General features: G+C 37.0%; 1 protein-coding gene across 1 annotated transcript in view; it reads right to left on the bottom strand.

Moving 5' to 3' along the window:
• Nucleotides 1-3,605: 3,605 nt before the first annotated feature.
• MRPS28 (mitochondrial ribosomal protein S28) overlaps nucleotides 3,606-23,726 on the bottom strand; it is a 75,998-nt gene continuing 55,877 nt past the window's right edge. The window contains 1 exon segment of the mRNA XM_006193924.3: nucleotides 3,606-4,032. Within this exon segment, the coding sequence (XP_006193986.2) occupies nucleotides 3,864-4,032 (169 nt within the window). The 3' untranslated portion in view covers nucleotides 3,606-3,863.

Genomic DNA, 23,726 nt, shown 5'->3' with positions numbered 1-23,726 from the left:
AAAGGAGTTTATGAAGATGCTGCACAATTAACCAGCTTATCCAGAATCAGCCCATGACTTCTTATGGGATAGCATATTTTCCTTGCATGCCGTGAGTTGTTCAGGTCACACAGACTCATTCAATTGTAAGTTCAAAAATATACTCTAGCACAAGAGTGTTCACAGCACCACTATTCACAGTAGCCAAAAGATGGAAACAACTCAATGTCCATTGACAGATGAATAGACAAACAAATGTGATATATACATACAATGATTGTTCAGTCTTACAAAGGAATGGAATTCTGACACATGCTACAACATGGAAGAACTTTGAAAACATTTATACTAAGTGGAATAAGCCAGACACAAAAGGATTTTAATATTGCACGATTCCACTTAGATGAGGAATCTAGAGTAGTCAAATTCATAGCGACAGAAAGTAGAATGGTGGTTATGGTGGATGGGGACAAAGAAATAGGGAATTATTGCTTAATGGATACAGAATTTCTGTTTGAGATGGTGAAAAAGCTCTGGTGATCAATAGTGATGGTTGTACGACAATAAGAATGTACTGAAAGCCACTGAATTGCACACTTAAAAAATGGTTAAAATGGTAAATCTTACATTATGTATATTTTACCACAATTAAAAAAAAAAAGATTTGCTTCATAGAAAAAAATATATATATTCTAAAGCTAGATACAAATAATTAGGGCAATCTACACGACTGTACCCCTAATAATAATGGGTAACTAAAGAGTTGACCATATTTAGTAATTAAATCTTAGGCTAAAGAAAAATGAAATTGAGAAGGGCTGAGAAACTCTTATGACACATCTATAATTCAGATGAGACTGGGCATGTTCAGGGTGGTATGGCCATAGACTCACATCCATAGTTCAAATAAAATTAGATACCTACAAAGATATGATAAACCTGTTATGACTGAAAATTCACTTATTTCAAGTTTATATTCTTGCTCAGAAAACCAAAAGACAGATCAGAACAGCAGTTTTTATGTCACCACTTGTGTCTTTGGGAAGTGTGGTAGGCATGGAAACACAATGTTCAGATCTCCCTCAAGAAGAGGGAGGCAGGAGGGACCTTTGGGTGGTGATAGATGTGTTTGTGCCTTGATGGTGATGGTTTCATGGTAGTTTACTTCTCAAACTCCTTGAATTGTATCCGTTAAGTGCGTACAGCTTTTTACATGTCAATCATACTTCAATAAAGTGGTTTTAAAAAGAGCAAGAGTCTATTTGTGGAGCACAGCTCATAGACAGCCTCTAGCTTCTGTACCTTCAGAATCCACCAACAGTGTCCACGCTGAGGTGACAACCTGGGCATCTCTGATGACGGAGCTTGGTGGAGTACCAGGGATGGGCCATGCCTGCTTAATATGGGACTCTTCGAATGGGTAATCTTTGTTCTGGGGTGCTTGACCTACATAATTTTGAAGTATGATAAAATGTTTATGATTTGCAAGTTTTTCTTTTACATCCAGACCTGTCCCATGAACTCGACTCATGCATCCAACTGCCTGCAGAACATCTCGAGTTAGGTGGCTAATAAGCATCTCGAATTTAACATGTCCAAAACTGAGCTCTTGATAGTCCCCTCCAAACTGCTCTTCCCTTTCCAGTTAAAGGCAATTCAATTCTCCTAGTTGCACAGGCCAAAAGCCTTGGAGTCATGCCTCACTCCCCTCTTCATCACACACTCCATATCCAACATGTTAGGAGACGCTACTGTCTCTACCTTCACAATATGCCCAGATTGCGCCCACTTCCCACCACCTCCACTGCTACGACGCTGGTCCAAGCTGCCATCACCTCCCCCCCGACTGCTGCCAGTCTCCTACAAGTCTTGCTGCTGCTGCCCTGCTCAGCTAGTAAGGGATCCAGCTAAACTGTCAGTCAGATTCTCTCTCTTCTGCTTAGGATCCTGCAAAGACCTCCACCCCAACCAGTGGAAATAAATGCCAAAATTCATACTAGGACTTTCAATGCCTCCCAACTTCTTCAGGCTCACCCCCTCTTCCTCTTATGCTCAGCTTCATGGCTTCCTCCCATTTCCTTAAACGGGACAGGCACAATCCTGTCCTTTGTCCCAGCCACTCCCTCTGTTAGAATACTCTTTCCCAGGGACTCATGTGATTAGCTCCTTCAGATATTATTCAACAGTGAATTCTGGTAACTCTGTATGGTGATGGATGTTAACTAGACTTATTGTCATGATCATTTTGCAATATATATAAATATCGAGTCATTATGGTATATACCTGAAACTAATATAATATGTAAATTATACTTCAATTTTTTTTTTAAAAAAAAGCTCTTAAAAAGCTTTTTCTAAATACTGTATCAGTGAAAAAAATAACATCTTTTACATAAAAAAAGTAAATCCTTCTGAGGTCTTCTATTGACAGTACAACCTAAATTACAGTCTGTCACTCTGATGTCTCATAACCCCATTCCTTGCTTTATTTTTTTATTGAGATATAATTGACATACATCAGTGTCAGGTATACAATATAATGACTTGATATTTGTATATATTGAGAAGTGATCACCACAATAAGTCAACATCCACCACTATACACAGTTGTGTATTTTTTTCCTTGTAATAACTTTTAAGATCTACTCTCTTAGCAACTTTCAAATAAACAATACAGGATTACTAACTATAGTCACCATGCTATACATTACATCCCCATGACTTACTTATCTTATGGCTGGAGGTTGTACTTTTTAACCCCCTCCACCAAGTTTGCCCACTCAGCCTACCCCCAACCCCTGCCCTGCAACCACCAACCTGTTCCCAGTATCCATGAGTTCTTTTTCTTAGATTCCATATTTAAGTGAGATCACATGGTATTTATCTTTCTCTGTCTTATTTCACACTACACAATGCCTTCAAGGTCTATCCATGTCAAAAATGGCAAGATTTCCTTATTTTTATGGGTAAATAATATTCCATTAAATATGTGTATGTGTGTGTGTGTATGGGTATGTGTGTATATATATTTGTCCATTCATCTGTTGATGGACACTTAGGTTGCTTCTATATCTTGGCTATTATAAATAATGCTGCAATGAACATGGGGGTACATATATCTTTTTGAGTTAATGTTTTCATTTTCTTTGGATATGTCCATAAGAATTGCTGGATCACGTGGAAGTTCTATTTTTAATTTTTGAGGAAGCTCCATACTGTTTTCCATAGTGGCTACACTAACAGACATTCCCACCAACAGTGCACAACAGTTCCCTTTTAAAAATTCCACATCCTCACCAACACTTGTTATTTCCTGTCTTTTTTTATAACAGCCATTCTAGCAGGTGTGAGGTGATATTGTGGTTTTGACACATCACTCTGATGTTGAGCGCCTTTTCATATACCTCTTGGCCATCTGTATGCCTTCTTTGGAAAACTGTCTATTCAGATCCTCTGCCCTTCCTGCTCTATTTTTGTCCTTAGCACATATCACTGTTGAACATACTATATATTTTACTTATTTATTTTCTATTTCCCCCAGGCCAAAGGTAAGCTCCACCAGGCAAACAATTTTGTCTAATTTGTTTACTGCTATTTCTTCGGTATTTAAAACAGTACCATGCACATAGAGAGCACTTAAAACGTATTTATTGAAAGAAGTTCTCAGTACAGTTTACACTATCCCAACCAAAGGAAAGAATGAATATAAAAACACGGGGAGGGGAGATACAGCTAAAGAAAATTCTAACAACTAAGAGCTATAATTACAGCTTTCAGAAATAGTATGTCTTCTTTCAAACATTTATCCATAATTTGTCTAATTGCATTCTTGATGAATATCTGGGTTCAACAAAAAAAGAGTGAACACACCAAATGAAATTCATTTATTTTTCACCATGTTCCTCTTTTGATTTTGAGTCTTTACTCTCTTGGAGTCCTAAAAGAACTGCATCAGCCTCTAGGATTGTTGTATCTGTTGTCGCTCCCAGGAACCTAGATGTAAGTTCAAGATCTAACAGCCGCAGCCGGACTCTGGTTCCTATCTGGTATTTCCTAAACAGTAAGAAAAAAACCCATTAATTCTGCATATCATAAAATAAACAACTGGTTTCAAGTAAAATCCAAATTCTAATCTTAATTTGTGTTGGTTCAAGGTTAAGAAATTAACATTAATATCTGAGAAATTGTTGGTTTTGACAGAAAAGTAATTTAGTTGTATCAGAATTTTCATCTTAAAATTGCCTTTAAAGATTTTATAACCAGAAGTGTATTCCAAACTGAAATTCAAACAAGTCGGTTCTTGAAACTGACATTTATTTTAATGTCATTCATTTTTAAAGTCAAAGAATATCAAGGGGAAAAAAATGTTTTCAGAAACATTTTGTCTTCTAAAATTAAAATCTTTTTAAAGTAAGCAAAATTTTACAAAACAAAATGGAAAAAAGTGTAAGTGCAAACTACTTCATATTGGGGATTGACTGCACTGTAATTAAAGTGTAACGATGGCCATAACAGGCATGATGGCTAAATCTCGTCAATAAAATAATCAAGTATCTTACTATATCAAATGAAAACTGATACTCATTCGTCTTTCTTCCTGATTAATTATTTTAAGGGTTTAACATCAACATTATGAAAAGGTTCAGGAGAGTGAAAATATAGCTACTGAATGAAAACGACAATTCTTTACAAATCTAAATATTTACCTCAAGTACTCTAATTTTAAAATTAAAATAATTTTATATCAACAGAAAATGAAGAAACAAAGTTCTCCCCAAAGTCACTGGAAAATGATTTTGGTAGACCATATAATGAACAGTGTTCACATAATGTTTGATTAGGTATTCTGGAGGAATTCATAAGTGGTCCATCAAGTAAACAGTTAGGCTATTTGGCTTTTTTATTTTTTAAAGCTATTTTTCTTTCTCATTACAGAAATAAATGTCCCTTTGTAAAATAAGGAAAATCACAATATCAGTCACATTTCCTAGTCCTTCTGTATGTATTTATATATACATATATGGGTGTGTGTATCTGACAGCATAGATCATACTTTGTTTAGAAAAATTAAAGAGATCTCCTAGAATATTAATTAAGGAGCAGCTTTATATTCTTAGAAAACAGCAATTATAGAACATATTCCATATGAATTAACCACTGGGAAAATACAGTTGGTTCCCAGACAAGGTGAAGCTGAACACTGTCTCCTATATTACTTGGAGCTGTAACCTGTGTTCTGATGGACTCTCAGTTGTCCTCACAGCCCTACCTGAGTGATTCATTTCATCGGCTTTGATTCATGTTGACTCCCCTTTCCAAGTTTCTCTGCTGCAACATCCAGTTAGTTATTAAGTTCTGTTCATTTTTTAACACGGATATTTCTTGAGCTTAGCCTTTCAAGTCTCATCAGCCTTAGCTAAAGCTTGAGGTATGACATGATCCTCCCAGAGCCTACCTTTCCAGTCCATCTCTCACCATGGGTTCCATATCTGTCCTGCTGAAGTGGAAATGACCTCATGTCCATTCCCGCACGCTTCTACTCCACTGCACCTCTGTTTCTGTTGCAAGCACTGCTTGAACTTTCCTTCTAAATAAATCCTGTTGACTCCTGAGTATCCAGGTAGAATGCACCCAACACGGACCCTGAGGGCCTCCACACTCCCTTGATCAGAATGCAGACGCCCTCATTGGAATTCCCAAGGAAGACAGAGGTTTCGAGGTCACAGATCTGGATGCAAAACTGAGTCCCGTTGAGTACTACTTAGGTGACCTTGGGTAACTTTCTTTCTCTGAATAATTTCCTCATATATATAACAGGTTTTAACTACTTCGCAGTTTGTTGGAAAGGTTAAATGGGGTAACATATTGAAAACACAGAGCACGGGAAGTGTCACAGTCAGTGCCCTTCACTCACTCGTGTTGGTTATCTGTGTCAGTCTGATTTCTCATTAGATTGTGTGCTCCCCAAGCCCTGGCACTGTTTATCTCTGTATCCTTCCAGTCCCAATGCAGCAGGTACTCAAATGTCTGTCAATAAATTAAGACAACGCTTGCTGACAAAAGCCACCACTTCTCTGATTATCCAAACTCTCCATTCACTTGGCCTTAGCAGCTGTGTGGACAGGCTCATTTACTTAACCTCTCTGACGTCTGCTTGGCACGGTGCCTGGTGCCCAGTGCTTAATAATGCTAGTTCTCCTTCCATTGTTCACAGTTGGCCCTTTTTGTTTTTTTAAACTTATTTTTAGGAGTATTACTCATAGGTAGACTATAAACTAACCATAATGAAGGGGAACATTGACTTTTTATAAAAAGAGTTGAACATTCACTAACACTTCAGACAAAAGTTCTGGGCACAGTCACACTGAGGGGAAGCTCTCAGTGTACAGGGTTCTGTGTCATAGAAATGCTAGCGCTCTCCTGAGTGCCCACTATGCTTGGTAATTTATGGAAAGCAAAACTGTCCCTATTTTTAGGTACCTTTAACAGTAAACTTTAATAATATGAAAGTTTTGCCTTCATCTCTAAAAATTTTGGAAGTTCTAGAAGTCATCCAGTGAGTTGGTAAAGGAGATGGAAAGCAAAGTGCAGGCATTTACATGTGCTGAATGAATGAAGAATCATCCATATGTACATACTGTGCACTAAACAAAGCAAAACCCCTCTAGAAAATTCTCTGACTTCTGCTATGTGGAAGCAGCTGCTTCTATGTCTTTGGTACTTAATTATTTCTAGGTGTTACGCTCCCTATCAGCTTGTTACTCATTAAGGGCAGGGCTTTAATCGCATCTGTGCCTCTTACAGTACCACAATACCATGATGCATATACATTTCACTTAATGTAGCCCTCTGAACAGTGCTTTTCACACTTTCCAGTACTTCAGAAGCTCCTGGAGCGCTGGTTAAAAATGCAATGAAAGAAGCAACCCCAGAGAGTTGAGCTGGCAAATCTGGGGTGGGACTTGGAAATTCGCCTTTTTTGTTAAAAGCTCCCTGGGTGATTCTGATGTAGTAGTCTCTGATCACCACTTGAGAAAGATCTGACCTAGAATTACCTTTACTGTGTATGGGCCAGAATGTCCTACACACATACAAAGGGCCAGAAGAATGAGGACCTCTGACAGAACTTTGTGTCCACCATTAACAGTTTTCAAGAGTAACAGATGTTTTCTATAAGTGATGACAAAGTCAAAAGACTTTTGAGTAATTTAGATAGACTAAAAGAAAAAAAAAAAGTCAGGCAATGACAATATATACTGGAAAAATGCACCTAAAAAGAGTCCTTTGAACAAAGCCCACTGACAGCTGGGGTGGGGCTGCCTCTCCCACACACACTGTCCTTTCTGGGAAACCCAGGACATGGAAAGGTTAGCGCATTCCCCACTCAACAGGAACAGCAGCCACACATTAATGTGGAGTTTATCCTTGCTTTAACTTTGAAACACTTTATTGGAGGAAAATAAGGAAATCAGAATGTATTTCTGAGAACGCCATTTCTGCCAGTGTAATTCGGGGTGAACCTTCAGCACTGCAGTCTTTGATAATCGCTTATACTACTGAGTCTTCCCGTTGTGGGTTTCCAGTGTCCCACATAACAAGACTTAAAATGAATACACCAGTAAACTCTTTCCCCAGATAGTTCATGCAGTTCTTAAATGTTCGTTTTATTCAAAGATTTAGCCTAAGTATAAAAATCCAGAAGAGGCAACGTAGTGATTGAGAGTGTGGACTCTGGAGCCAGATGACGAGATGTGTGCCCAGCTCTATCCCAGAAATATGCAACCCTGAGATAGCTACTTTCTCTCTCTGCTTCTGTTTCCTCAGTTGTAAAATGGGAATAATAATTATGTTTGTCTTCTAGGTTCTTGTGAGCATGAAATGAGTTAACATATGCCAAGTCCTTATAAATGTTCGAGACATGTTAGCTACTACCATCCTCATCATCACCACCTCCACCACCACCATCACCACCACCACCATCAAAACAAACCCAGTGGCACCTGCTGTTCCAGCACCTCAGTGATGGAGAGTATGAGAGCACACCCAGATATAATGCAGTTATAATGAAACCAATGAAGGATTTCTGTAGAAGGTTAAGTTTTGGGGGGTGGGTTTTCTTTCAATAATTTGCTCTGATTCAAATCTTACTTATTTTAATGGTATAAGCATTCCTCTCTTAAAATTATAAATGTTCTACCAAATGAAAGCAACTTCTTCTTCTTGAATTTCCTTTGAGGATGTGAGGCAAAATAGCACTGAACAAAAGGAAGTAAAATTCAGAGAACTACACATTTACCAGTCCACATTTCCCAGCATTAACCACACTGTAACTAAAAACAAGAAAGCAGCATCTATGGTCAGCCACAAAAGGGTCCCAGTGATTCATCCACTCTAGCATCTTTCCCACCGTGGCTCGGGGAACCCTGAGGGGCAGGCAGACTAATTTTACCCACCTCCTAGCACTCCTCCTTCTTTAATTCTTGATGGATTAAGACTTTAATGAAGCTACTTTATTTTTAGCACATATTATTTCTTGGAAGGGGAAGATGATTATTTCAATAGGTTCATTATTTGTTCTTCTCGGAAGCATTTTTTAGCTTCTTTTTATATTCACCATTTCAATAGTAGACTTAACCTGCAACCATCCCCTTTCTTGATAGACCTGACACGATCTCCTTTATGTCTTCTTTCTATAATGAAGTTTTGTCATTCTTTTATTTAATTAGTTCTTTCTTCCTTATTCCTTTGATTATACCAATGAACTCTTTCTACTAAAAAATGTACAAATGCTCATAAACATAATTTTGCTACAATTTCAAGAGCTTCACAGATTACCTGAGGGTCATCTATGGACCTCTAAGATTAAGAAGTTCTGCTCTAGATTTTAAGTCTGTTTAAATTTTTTGAGGTAAAAGAAATAGGTTCTCATTCCATTTACACAACATCAGGGCCTTGTGATATTTCTGTTGTTTTATTTCCAATGTGTTCCTTGAGGAAAGCTAGGACTTCAGTGAACAAGCTCACTGGGCCACTGCTCACAGCCACACAGCTGGTTAATGGTAGAACCAACGTCTACCACAGCCCTACTTTCTAAAGGGTATGAGGCTGAAGTCTATGACATATGTAAAGAAGAAATTTTTCTTTCATCACCCCTGGTTACTTCCTTAAGTCTAAACCTATTAGGAATGGATACGGACAGGTGTTAAAAGAGAATCAGATCCACAGCGGCATAATATTTTCAATTTAAAAAACATGGAACAAAAAGGTAAATAAATAAAATGTATCCAGCAAAGGAACAGGCTTAAGATGACAATCTTAAGAAGCTGGATTGGCCCCCACCTTGAATGTTTATACAATAAATGTTTATTTACACCAAATACTTATACCAAAATGTGTCTGAAATGTTCAGAGGTACTGCTGGTTGTCACAACGATCAGGTTTACATCAGCAGGGATAGACAGGATGGAGACATTCTGTAATGCACAGGACTCTTCTGTACAGCAGAGTTGTCCTGCGTCTGTGCTAGACATTGATGTGGGTGTAAAACCTGCTTATAATTTCTAAGCCTAGAACTCTGTCTGCTAAATATAAAACGTTGTTTTTTTAAATAATAGTTTAGTATACACTAAATTTCCAAGAATGTGATTACTGTGTAAATTAATGGAAGACTGACTTTGTCCAGAACATTAGCAAAAGTTGTTCACTATTTCAGAAAATCACACTGCTGTAAGTAACACCACCATTTCATCTTTGTATCTTGCTGCGTGGGTTATATGTACCTTCTTTACAGCTTAAACTTTGGCTTCACCTTTGCCCTGGGAGGAGATCGTCTCCTTTACACCTGCCGTCTGAAAATATATGATTTATCTCCTCACCTTTCATTAAAATGCATTGATAAAAACTTAATTAAAATATCAATACCAAAGCACTGCTCCCCAACATAACTTTCTGTGATGACAGAAACATTCTATAAAATGTAGTAATTGACAACTTGAAATATGGCTAATGTGACTGAAGCACCGAATTTTCAAATTTTATTTAATTTGAATTAAATTTAAATAGGCACTTGACAGTGCAGCTGTAGACCATTTCAAATTAACAATAAAAATAGTAAGCATACTTGCCCTGCAACATACAGATATACACGGTGGCAGAAAAGCTAGTTTTACAGGACAAATAGCACTTTGAAATAGTTTGTTATAATAATTGTTAGATCCAGCAATAATAAACCATCGGATCCATGGCTGCCATTCCTAACCCTCGAATGTTTCTTTCCTTTCTGTTACTTTTATGTATTTTTCCTCAAATCTGTGTGACATTGTACTAGATACATAGCAACTGTACTGTCTTATTACTTAGAGGTTACAACAAAATTCTCCGTTAAAGATAGCTTCCGCCATGTTACAGATAGAAAATTGAGATACATGGAAGTCACTTGCCTAACACAAAGTTTTTAAGAGGATTCACAGATTTTTTTTTTCCTCTGACTTTTCTTAAGTTCTCAATTACATGTGGCTTCTTCCAAGAACTGCAAACCTAGTCACTTTAGGGGTGATAAGGAGTCACCTTTTCATACGGTGTCTTCCCTTTGAAATAAGCTGTGAGTCATGTTGCTGCCCTCCAATTCATTATTTCAATTGTTCCCCACTAGCAAAATGGTGACTTTCAGTGGTAACAATAATGAATTATATTATCAGAAAGAAATCTCCATCCTTCACGCAATGTTGCCTATTTTTCAGACCTTTTTTTAATTAGAAAAATACCTTAGATACTAGTGTTTCAGAAATGTTGTATTCATATTAAAACCATTGAATACTGTTGTGTTGAAAGCACAGAGGATGTCTCCAGTGAGCACATTCAAAATGAAAGTAGCCTGTGTTTTCACTGCTGGGTGTGTTTCCTTCTTTTAACTTCAAGTGCTTGCCTCTGACTGATCTCTGTGAACTCCAGCCTACATGGATTCAATCCCAGCCTTCACCATGACCGCTCTCCTCCACTGTGCACTTTCGCAGACCATATGCTGCAGTCAGTGCGCCTGCATGTCTGAGCTGTTTAGGAAAAGGGCAATTAAATCTGGTTTTGCATTTCTGTATTAAGAACATGGTTTAAAGACTTTCCTTTGGAGAGGTTTTTGACATTCTTTCCACAGATACTCTTTAACATCTGTCAGTACACGCTGGTGATGGTTCTCGTAGACAGAATAGACAGAATCTCTCCGACTAGTTCTTTGATATTACATGTATTAAATAATACAAAGCTGACAAATACAAGGCTTGGACTGAACCTTAGTATCCAAAGAGGATATTGTGAGGAATTCTGACTTTACTAGTCAATTTAGCTGTTTTGCTGTAATCATAATTCTCAGAGGTTTTCAAAATAGCTCTTTTGAAATCATTAACCACCTATGTTTTCATCCCAATAAGTTAAAATAGTTTAGAACTTTTTCTCATTTTCTTACAAATCATTTCTTAAAATTATAAGACTTCAGAAGAAATTTTTTCTTTTCTATTTTGAAAAGAAAACGCTAAAATATTTCTAATGGTTCGATAAACACCTATTTGTTTTTTTTAATTCATACAAATGTTAGCATAATGTTGATCTCTATGTGAAGCCAGCACCTCGTCTGTCTGTCCATGGTGTGTGTGTGTGTGTGTGTGTGTGTGTGTGTGTGTGTGTAGAGGGAGAGAGGTTACACGTGTGCATGAAGGAATTTGTGCACTTTGTTCTTCTTTAAATGAACTGTCTGGGTATCAATTTCCTCACCTTTGAAAAGCACAATGTTAAAACAGATCTAAGGTTTCCTGCAGTTTTATAATTTTATTCTACTTTTATACAATTTTAAGTGTTTGAAAACAGAGATAAAGAGCAATTAGCTGCAAAACTGATTAAATATATACACAAAATGCAAAATTTTCAGACTTTTTATTATCTATATAAAATATTATTATAGTCTTAAATAGTCAGTTAACAAATGAACTTTTATACACAGACTCTGGTATATTTCAGGTTTATCTCCCTTTTCCAAAGGCTTCCTTGATCTATCCAGCCTACTGCTTCTTGCTGTGAAGCTGCCTATCAGGTCTGCCTCACCACCGTACTATCAATACTGCTTTATTGAGCTCAGCAGCCACAGTTAATAAAAACAAAGGTAGGGAGTGCTCATGAAGTTCCATAGCTCTCTGATGTTTCAGCTCATTCAGATTTAAAGTATAGCATAACCTTAAGTCCTAGTTTATTATCCCAGGCCATTAGAAGATGTAGATGGAAAACACAAATTATTATGATCATAACTTCTGCTACCTGAATCAGCCCTTTGTAAAAATAAATGATTATCCCTTAAAAAATACTACATAGAGTGTGTGTTATGTACTGGGCCAACATAAACAATGCATACCAACTGGGACTGGAAGTCTACACGCCTTCATGGTACTAAGCAATAAATATTTATTCATAATACTAAAGTGCATTTCCTCAAGTTGCAATCATCCTGGATAAGGATCTAAAATCTTTTTCTGCAATTCTAATATAAATATACAATTTTGTTTTTCCCTTAAACCAAGTTCTTTTTAACCCTGCCCTGCCAATGAGTATTTTGTGCCACAAACAGAATTTTTGTCTCAAGTATTGATTTATTTTATGAAATGTGAAAATGGAATATTTACAAATGTCCTATAAACAACTTCACTTTTTAATAATGTGGAATATGTCAGAATACATTACATATAGCATCAAAAATGACAATTACAATCTTTTTTCAGAGTTAACAAAATAAGATGTGGCAAGAAATTAGGAAAAAGAAAACCCCATAACCTAATAACCATATCAAGCCTATTTTTATTAAAAAAACACTTTGTGCTGGTCAGAACATGCATATATATATACATATGTATGAGGGGGACAAAAAAACCCAAAGGGAACAGAAGGAGTAAATGGTTTCAGGCAGCTGAGATACGCTGATGACTAACATGAGATCAAAGCTGGAGCTAGAATTACAACATCTAAGCAAAAAGGGATACATTCTGTGGTGTATAATTTTTGTTTTATAAGAAGAAAATATATACATTTATTGCCAGAGATAAGTTTTGTCAGTGTAGAACAGAGGAAGGAATATGAGCTTTAAAAAGTTATAGAAAGGTCTACATCTGACTGTGACTGAGTACAAGAAACTTACCTCGTATGGACTATTTACTATCTGTGAAGTGAGGGTTCAATACATAACACCTGGCAAGGTCGATGTGCCGCTTAACGCATTACAAGGTATGGAAAGTGTCTGGCACATAATACAAACTCAATAAATAAAACTCAATTCACTACATTGATACTTTATAAACTAGAATAGAAAACTGAAAGGATAATAACTGCAAATATAATTTTATTAAAGATAACTAAAATACTGCTCAAATGGACAAGTCTGACAGCAACTGTCAATATATATAAAAGAAGCGAAAGGAAAACAAAACTCATCGAAGGCATTCTTTGAGTCTGAATTTGGGGCTGAGGCAGGAGGATAGTAAAATCCAGGGATTACTTTATAATTTATAGGGACACACTCGTTGACTCTACAGGGAGTCAGAGCTGAGAGGCAAAACACAATCAACCACCTGTGGAAGCTTCTGACAATTTTTTCTTTTCTTTTTTAAAAAATATTGATGCCCGAGGTCCAACCCAGACCTACTCCATCAAAATCAATAGGGTAGAGCTGGAGATTCATGCACATTTGGGAAAAACTCCTCAAATGGGTCTGGTTCAAAAAGCATTGGTTACAGTGTTTAGAAGTTACATTCTCTGAGTCTGTCTCAATCAAATTCCAAATGAATGGCTCACGGCAGTTTTGGGGCCAAGCTGAATCTTGCTCAGTTTAAGCTTTAATTTCCCTAATAAGTGCGTGCAGGACAGACATCATGCAGAAGGTCAAAGTTAGAACTGCACGTTTTGAATATTGAATATGAGATGAGCAAAGTTGTTTCTCCATTATGAAAACTGAAAAGATTAATATGGATTTCCATCAAAACAAAGGGCTGGGTCATTTCAGGGTGGCTAGATAAAGATTACTGCAGTTGAGGATATATTTCCATGACCAGAAGATTTTCATCATCACTTCCCCAGCGCTTGAAAACCTAACACTTGCTAGCACACGTAACAACAAATTTAGCTTGAAAATTATCTTATGGCAGATGTTATCTCCTGATTATTGCATCCCTAAAATGTCCTTAATAATGTCCTTCAATGGCAGAACCTCTGTCTCCAGATTCCTAATTCCTGCACTTTCAACCACATTAAGAGAACAGAAGACTTCTAAATTCATTGTACCAACCCATTTTCAGAGTTTCCTTTTTTCTTTTAGTCTTGTTTCTGTCTCTCGGAATTAGTTACTTATCAAATAAGGATTACTGAATTTTCAACAAACACCTATTCAACTGGGGTCAGGGGATACCAACAAGGAAGAGAGGAACTATCCCGCCCCCCCTCCCAATCCGTGGAGGCACAGATGGAGTGAAAAGCCATTTTCTACCAGTTCCCTCAGTGGGAGGTAGAACTATTTTAGCAGGTCAGTCCTGATTTCTGGGCCCTTTTCAACAAGATGAGGCTATTAGATGCTTTTTGGAAAGCCAAACACTTAAGAGGTTATTATCACGGTAGCCTACATGGGCTGGCAAGGGTCAGAGAGAGAAAAACCTTTCATTAAAGAATCAGATCCCCCATGTGACTAAGGATATGGGAACAGAATAAAAGCCCTGAGAAAGTGGGCCCAGCATAAGTGCTTGTCCTGTGTCTGGGGCTCCAATCTGTCAATTTGTTCATTGGTTCACTGGTTCATTCATTCATTCATTAAACAAATATTTCTGAAAGGCCCATCTGGGGCAGGTACTGTTCTAGGTTGTGGAGTAACCAATGTATAAGAAAGACAGGATTCCAGTACTCACAGAGCTTACACTACAGTTGGGGGAAAAAGTCAATAAACAAACAAACAAATCAGATAGGAGTGAGTGCTGTGCAGAAAATTAAAATAAGGGATGCCATTAGACTGGGTGGTGAGAGAAGGCATCTCTGAAGAAGTGACATTTAAGTGGAGCCCTGGATGACAAAAAAGGTGCCAGCTGTGTAAAGATGGGGGCAGAGCATTTCAGGCAGAGGCAGTTAGTTCAAAGGCTCTAAGGTAGGAAAGAGTTGGTATGATTAAAGAAACAAGAGAAGGCCAGTGTGGTCAGAGAGCATGTGGTGAAGGGACACTGGTAGGAATCGGAGGTCAGAGAAGGCAGGCCATACATGGTCCTTCATATGCCATTGTGAAAGATTTGGGGATTATTTTAGGGAAATGCATGATCAAATTTCTGTTTTTAAGATCACTCTGGCTACTCTTTGGAAAATGAATTGTAGGCAACACGGATGGAAAGACGCTGGGTAGGGAGGATAGAAGTGCTGATCAGAAACTTATCCATGGGCAAAGGCACTGCAGTGAGACTTAGCTGTGCTGGCACATCAAATTCCAGGCTCACAGCAGCCAGGTCTAACCCTACCCGTAATACCGTGTGTCCTGGTTATAATTCATTCAGGATCACAGTAGAGCTGGGCTGAACCCCTTAATATGCTGCTTGCATTCTTGTTTTAATAAACAAGGTAAGTGTAGAACCCCCTGCTTCCTGTCCTAACTGGCACAGCCTGGCTTTTTGGTCCTCTGGTGGCAAACTGACTTGGAAATAGAGTTGGATGCTTATGGACAGATAGCAGTTGACAAAGTTTTCAAAGATGTGTGGTGGGATCTGAGGAGGCAGGACTTCGAAAATTTTCTAAAGCAATGGCTAATCCTACATTTGCTTGTTGATGTAAGTGTGCATTAGTGTGCTTGGGCTGCTATAACAAAAGACCATGGGACTGGGTGTCTTAAACTTCAGAAATTCATTTTCTCATAGTAGTGGAGGCTAGAAGTCCAAGATCAAGGTTCTGGTTGATTAGACTTCTGGAAGAGACTCTCCCAGCTTGCAGACTGCTGCCCTCTCCCTATGTCCTCACATGGCCCTTCCTCAGCGCACACAGAGCAAGGGAGTACTCTCATGTATCCCCCTCCTTTTATAAGGACACCAATCCCACTAGATTATGACCCCCACTCTGAAGACCTCACTTCACCTTTATTTCTGCCTCATAGGCCTATCTCCAATATAGTCATACTGGGGGTTAGTGCTTCGACATACAAACTGTGGGAGAACACAATTCAGTCCATAAAAATGCATTATTGTGAATTTCTATTTGTGTGAGTACATATAGATGTTAATTTTTTTGAAATACCTATTTATTACCATTAAATACCAAGGAGATAGTCAGGATATGAAGAATAAGTCTGTGATCTCAAGGAGTTTGGAGTCTAGCAGGGAGATAAACAATTACAACGAAATGTGGAATACTACACTAGATGTAGTATTTGTAAATGCAAAGAATTCTATTAGGAAAAAAAAGTCGCAACCACAGGGAGAAGAGCTGACAGTTATGCTAAATTTTATAGAAGGAGGGGGAATTCACCAGTGAGTCAGAGAAGAAAATCCAGACCTACCTCAAAACACAACCTTGATGGAAAAGGTCTTCTCACTACCTCAGCCTGAAGACATACATCCTTTCACGGAGTTTCAAGAATAATTATTTTTTGCACAGTTCTGTTGGCCATTAAAGTAGTGCTCTGAGATATAGCTTCTACTGTTGTCTTCAACTACTATTTAAATCTTTCATTATCAATAACTTTTCATGACTGCATGCCTTGTTTTCTTGCTGGAGTTTCTTCAAGGTAAGGAACACATCTGACGAATCCTTCAACAAAGTAGGAGCTTAGTAAATGGACGTTTGCTTTGATTTGATGAGAATAAAGAATGTACAAGAGAGAACTTAGATGTGAGAACTGGAAGTGTTATAATCAGATTCTGATACCTTATTAACGAAGAGAATATTCCTGGTTAATTTCTCTGGGTCTCATTTTTTTCTGTCAAAAGAGAGAACTGACTAGATATCGATGGTTCCGACAAGCTGTGTGGACATACTAGTTCAATCTTCATGAACCTCCATGAACATATGAGTTCAGGCTCGCATTCAACAACCCCATCTAATCAGGGGTGATCTTAAAGGCACCAATCTTTACTACTTTTTAAAATCTCCTTTCCCTTCTTGTTCAGATTTTATATGAGGAATTAAAAGGCCACAAAAATTCATTCAATATTATGTTTAACATAAAAGAGACGAGGGAAGGGACAACAATACAAAAATTCAATTATCAGTCCTTAAAGTTTAAATTTTAACTTTAAAATACAGTTAACATCTAGGGCAGCTGTTCTACTTCAAGGAAGCTGTACAGAAAACCAGGACAGATAATACTGGCAAGCAAATTAAATACTCACCTTTGCTTTCTAGTGATTAGATTTAATATGGTTTAAGCATTTAAACAAACAAACAAAAAACATTCCAGCTATACACGAAGAGATTTGCTAAAATGTGAAACAGGTAAATCACGCACCTTCTATTTTGTCACAAAATCTCATCCTGAAGGAGCCAGTAGGTTAAGAAGGAACAACTCAAAAAGGTATCTTCTATAACAATTCTGACATAGACTAGTTTAGTAATTATCAAAAAAGAAATAGTTCCATTTGAAAAGTTGGTTACAATTGTGACTTTGCACTCACAAACTCTTTTGTCAAATCACATTAAATAAACTGGTTGTTAAAAACTAGTGCCTGCAAATGTAATTCTGATGCCCAAGTATGGGACAGGCTCCATGACCACAAAACTATGCCAGCTCTACCTTTTAAACAGAGTTTGCCAAGATGAGTGTGTTATTAGCCAGGGGCTTGGCTGAAACAATCCACTGCCCACAAAGCTACTTTAATGTACTGTCTCTATTGAGAATCACAGTCATCCAACAATACACTACGATACTTTCCCATCCCTGCAGCAATTCCCACCACAGGCAACACTTTGTCTCCGACAAAGAAGCCTCAGATTCTACGTCTGCACAAACCCCAACCCTGACTAGTACTGTGCGGCTGCCAAGAGGAACATCTGTGCACTCAACAGTACACAAAACTGGCTCTTTTCTTTCTTCTTGCTTTCTTTTACTTTCTGCTTTCTTCTTTTTTATTTCCCAGACAATAAACTGTGTGACTGGTAAGGAAATGGTCTTTCATTCCCTTCCTCTTCCCTTTTACTTATTTGTTTGTTTGTTTAACGTGACAAAAAAACTACATCTGCCATTTACTGTCACTTTAAGTCCAAATCCTGAGAACACATCACCTTAAGCCCAAATCCTGATTCCATGTGAGCCTGGACTTGTGATCATTTGAAGACTGCTGACTTTTAAGATGAAGATCCTTAAAGGTATATTAGTAAAAAGACCCTAACCAATTCTGAGAATGTTCTAGAATGTCATTTATATTTCTAGAGTGAAAAATCCAAATAAAACAATAAAAAGTAGTAATATACTCTCAAGAATAAAAAAAACTCGTAAACTATATGTTCCCAGTAGAAAGTTTACAACATAAGCTATTATTTCCATAAGAATATTACATTTTGGTGTTTTATGTCAAAGACAGACTTTTCTGTTATGTTTATCTTCACCTCAAATCAATATTTGGGCTTAAAGAAGTAGAAGAAATTAAGGTGCACCAAGAGACAAATGCACAAAGAATATGACTAGGAATTCACCAGAGAAAAATTACGTATTACAGGCCTACAAACTCCTCTCTGCTCCCCCAATGAAAGAAAAAAAATGCTCAATTTCATTAATGATCAAAAAGATAGAAATTAAATCTAGATACTTTTGTTATCAGTGGTTAAAATTTTAAAACAGAGTACCCATGTTTGCAAAGGAATGGAATAGTTGGCATTTGAAATTAGTAATACCTTTCTAGAGAGCAATTTGGCAGTATAAGTGTTATACCAATTGGCCCAGCAATTTCACTTTTAGGATTTTATCCAAAACAAGTATGAGAGATGGGCATACAGATGTTCACTGTAGCTTTATTTAAAATAGAAACAATTTAGAAACAGATAAATATCTAATTATAGAGGTTCTGCTATATAAGTTATGCTACACCTCTTTAAGGAGTACTATACAACCAAGAAAAATAAAATTTATAGGAATATATATTAAAAATATTCACTGCATAGTTAAGTGAAAATAGCAGTTATATATAAAATATTATATATAACAGCAAACCACCTTTTAAAAAAGTATGCTTGCTTAGGAAAAATAAAAAATGTTACAACAGTATTCTCTCATGGTGGTATGATAATAAATATTTCTATTTTATAATAAACATGCCCTTAGTTTTAGAACCAGAAAAAAGTCCCTGACTATTTCCTTAGAATTGATGGCAATATTTACTTTATTATCATGAAAGAAATAGAGGGGTAATTCATTTATTCTCAAAGATACATTAACATTTTCCTGGGCTTTCAAAAACTGTTCCATTGAACATCATGTAAAATTTCACATGAAAGCTGTAGCAAGAGACAAACAGAAAAAGGGAATCAGTACGATAATTCAAGGCTGGAAACAAAAATCTCTCAGACTTATCCCTTTAAGTAGTGGTGGTTGGCAATCACAAAATTATAGCTCAAAAAGTTTAATGAAGATAGAGCTGACTATAAACTGATTTCATAGCCTGAAAGTCCAGTCCATATGAAATGTATCTCTAATTTTTAGTACTCTGAAACAATGAAACAATATAAACAACAAATGATAATTTACAAAAGTGTGTGTGTATGTAATTATTAGTAGAAATGGAATAAACAGAAAATAATGAAGACTTTTCTTCTCTAAATCAAAGACAATACAGAGTGCATTTTTACCTGTCTTACCTTATACTACAAAACTAGATTCTTCTGGAAATCACTTTCCAGTTTTATTCTAAAAAGATAAAAATAATTCTCTACTACTTTACATCTACTATGTTTTCTCTCCTCTGACATCGTGCATAGGAGCCAGGAAGCTACGAACAGAAGGTCTGTGAGCTCTGAAAGCAGGCAGTGTGGGCTTCATCCCTTGAGTTATATCACTCTTTCTCCAGGACGCATTCTGTAAACTAGTTTTAAATCACATAGCTTGTTTGTGATTCTGTTACAGTAACCTGTCCATGTATTTCTTTTGAAAAAAAATTGCTTATATAGTGTTTGCAAAGTAGCTGTTAAATAAATGAGAGAGACGGGGCTATACTCTATTTATTCATTGAGACCAGTTTACCATTGGTAGTTAGAAACCATCACTGGAAAAGTAATAAAAAATGTCTTGGTTTGTGATCTGGATTTCTCCTCACTGTAAATAAGCAAGAGTTCATGTCACATCATTAAAGTATTATTATTCTAGAGGTAACTAATTCACATTCTCTGTGTTCACTGGTATATGACCAAATAATGTTCATAAATAAACTTAAAGGCAGAGTAGCAAACTAGCTGTATGAAGACCTGTCAGCAAACAATACAACTTTTAAAGGATGTGTAGATTCCTTCTGATTTAATTACTGAATAAAAGTACGGCGGGGGTGGGGGAGGGGGCGGTGCTTGTCTTTCAGGTGACCAAGACACAGGTGGGGGCTGTGCCAGAGAAACACGTGCATGTGCGGAACACTGGACTTTTTAAAAAATGGAGTTCAATTAACCCTTACTATTCGGCACACATTGCGCTTTGCACTTTACACGTTATTTCATTTATTCTCACATAAACAACTCTAGAGGTAGATGTTACTATCATCTTCCAAGTGAAAAAAACCTTGCCCAAAGTCACAGCGAGTAAATAGTAGAGCTGGGCTTCAGATCCTGATCTCTGATTCCAGTCTGTGCTCTTTTTACTATGTTATAGGGTCAAGAGAAGTAAACTGACTGAATGCTAAAACTGTGGGACACGTTATGGCTGAAGTTTTAGCAGTGACACCATCAGATCAAAAATACCTTGCTTGTTGCCAGTGATTAGCCCCCTCTCCTCAAGACACTGGCAAAGTCTACTTGTTAACACAAGTTAGATCCAAACCATGTGTTTGAAATAAGACAAGTTACAGATTACTGGACTTTTTTTTTTTTTTGCAAATTTGTCAAAAAGGCCCGTTAGACTGTCAAGTCATGATTTCTGGAGAAGTTGAAAAGTTCAGTGATATGAATGAGTCTTCTGTTGAGGGAACTTTGATTTGATCACATAAATAAACGAAAAAGAAACAAAATTTATCTTTATATACATCACAAATATTAAGTAAGTGAAACTGGACATTTGACATAAAATCTATGAGTGAGGATTCTCTGGCTGAGCTGGCTGCCTGTGGGGAGGGAGGAGGGCAGCGGGACGTCCATGGGGACCTCTGGCTGACTGCACTTCCATTTTCTATCCACACGCACCAGTAATCACAGTGTCAGAGATACTTATTGTACGATCAGGGCAGTTTCTTTGCAAATTCCTTAGGACTGAATTCAGTTACCCGATTTCATGAATGATTTTCACCTTTCCCTTCAAAATGATTTTGCTCACACTGAAGAAAAAAAAAGATTTCTGTGGTCACACCACGTTCTTACACATTTGAAAGCGGGTCAACACTCCTTTGACAAAGTCATTGCTTGCCAAGGGGCATGCTGATTCCTAAAGTCTCATCGTGATGCAGTCATGCAACCAAACAGTTTCTGTGTCATCAATTGGCCCATTATTTTTTTTTACTACTTTGCCTGCATGGTGATTTTAAAGCAGAAAGTATACCTAGTCAGAGCTGCCTATAATATACATAATTTCTTGCCTTTTTTAGGTCACTGAGAATACAACTGCATTTTAAAATTTATTGCACAAGCAATGTTGTAAGATGAAATAAAACAAACAAAAAAAACCCCAGCCTGGTCTGTCATCATTAAGATGACTTGGTCCTTGTCCTGGTACTGGTCTCAATTTCTCACATGGTTTTTTAGAAGTAAACCACTTCTGATCTCCTCTTAGCTGAGAAAACCAAAAAACCCTATTAAGAAATATATGTTAGTGAGGGTTGATGAAGCTCTTTATGAGGACTGGAAGCAAAAAAAACATTCAGTTTTTGTAAGTGCTTGGGCCTCTTCCCCAGAAATTCTGATTCTTTACATTTGGGGTGAAATTAAGGGATTACACATTGAGCAGAAACGTTTAGTAAGAAGATACCAGGTTTTAACACAGAGGATTTGTGGCCACTGTGTTTAGAATTCCACATTATTTTCAGGTTCTCTGCTCTGTTGCGAAGGGCTGTCATTGTAGGAGTCTTATTCTAGACAAACGATTTTTAAACTTTCATTTATAAATTTTGCTTCTGACATCAGTCTTGCAGAATGGGGTATATACTATAAATTTGGAAAGAGCAACAGGCAAGTGACTAAGAAGCCCTACCTTTATGTCACAGCAAAAGAAACTATACAGCAGAATCTCTTTTTTTTTTTTTCTTTTTTCTTTTTCCATCATCTCCAAAGGTGGTGTGCAGCTTTCCCACGGTATCAGATTGCTGGTCTAGGTACACACACAACCTAGGTGATAATTCACTTAGATTTAAACTACTTTTTTCAAAGCCAACTTTTCCAAACAATGCATCATCTACATTTTAAATGGTAGGTGAAATTCTACCACCACTCTCAAAGACAGGGACAAGGAGGTACATTGTGCTGGACAAAAGAAATGGAGAAACGTATTGACAGTACAAGCAATCTATAGTACCCCTGGGGTAGAAAGAATTGTTGAAAGTTTTCTCACACATGAAAAAGCAATGAAGCATATAACATTGATTATATTTCATTATTTTTTGGAACTAGGTATTGAAATACATGAAAATAAACCATTATTTGTGAATAGATATAATCCCTTTCTCCTTACTAATAAGGTAAGTCAGTGATATAATGCTATGTATGCTTAAATATAAAATTAAAATGTTAAACCAGATAGTAGGACACTAGAAAAATATGTGTCTTTAGAAAAAGTGAGATATATAATCTTTGGTTGTCATTTTATGATTTAATCATTTGGGAAAACATAATAAAATTCTCAACTATCCCAGCCCTTCCTCGATTCTAAATGTGGTAGCACAGTATCTTGATCCATTGCTCCCACTGTTCTTCTAGCCCAGATCACCAACTGAAGAAAGATACTCCAAACAGCGTACATATGTAACTATTATTCTCTATTCTTCTCTGCATATAACATACTGCGTTACTGCAGTCTTGAAGCCAGAGATCTTCAATGCTCACTTCCCAACATTAAGCCATTATTGATTAAGATATCTGCAGAACAAAACAAACTAAATATAATATAAAATTTACATCCTGAGGCTCTCTGAGAAGTGTCAAACCTCCTGGCCCCTAGTCCTAAATCAACAGGCTGCATATAGCCCTCCTAACTCAACAGGAGCTTGAAATACAGCTCTTCCAAGATTTTCAGCTCAATTTTTTTTTTAAAGTCATATTGGCTAGAATGGAGGAATAACTCTCCCAGACTTCAGACAATACTATAGAGCTACAGTAATCAAGACAGCATGGTATTGGTACAAAAACAGACATATGGATCAATGGAACAGAATAGAGAGCCCAGAAATGAACCCACAAACTTTTGGTCAACTAATCTTCAACAAAGGAGGCAAGAGTATACAATGGAATAAAGACCGTCTCTTCAGCAAATGGTGTTGACAAAACTGGACAGCAGCATGTAAATCAATGAAGCTAGAACACTCCCTTACACCATACACAAAAATAAACTCAAAATGGATCAAAGACTTAAAACATAAGACAAG

Source organism: Camelus ferus, chromosome 29 (genome assembly GCF_009834535.1).
Source record: "Camelus ferus isolate YT-003-E chromosome 29, BCGSAC_Cfer_1.0, whole genome shotgun sequence".
Taxonomy (NCBI): domain Eukaryota; kingdom Metazoa; phylum Chordata; class Mammalia; order Artiodactyla; family Camelidae; genus Camelus; species Camelus ferus.
This window is presented reverse-complemented; position numbering and strand designations above follow the sequence as displayed.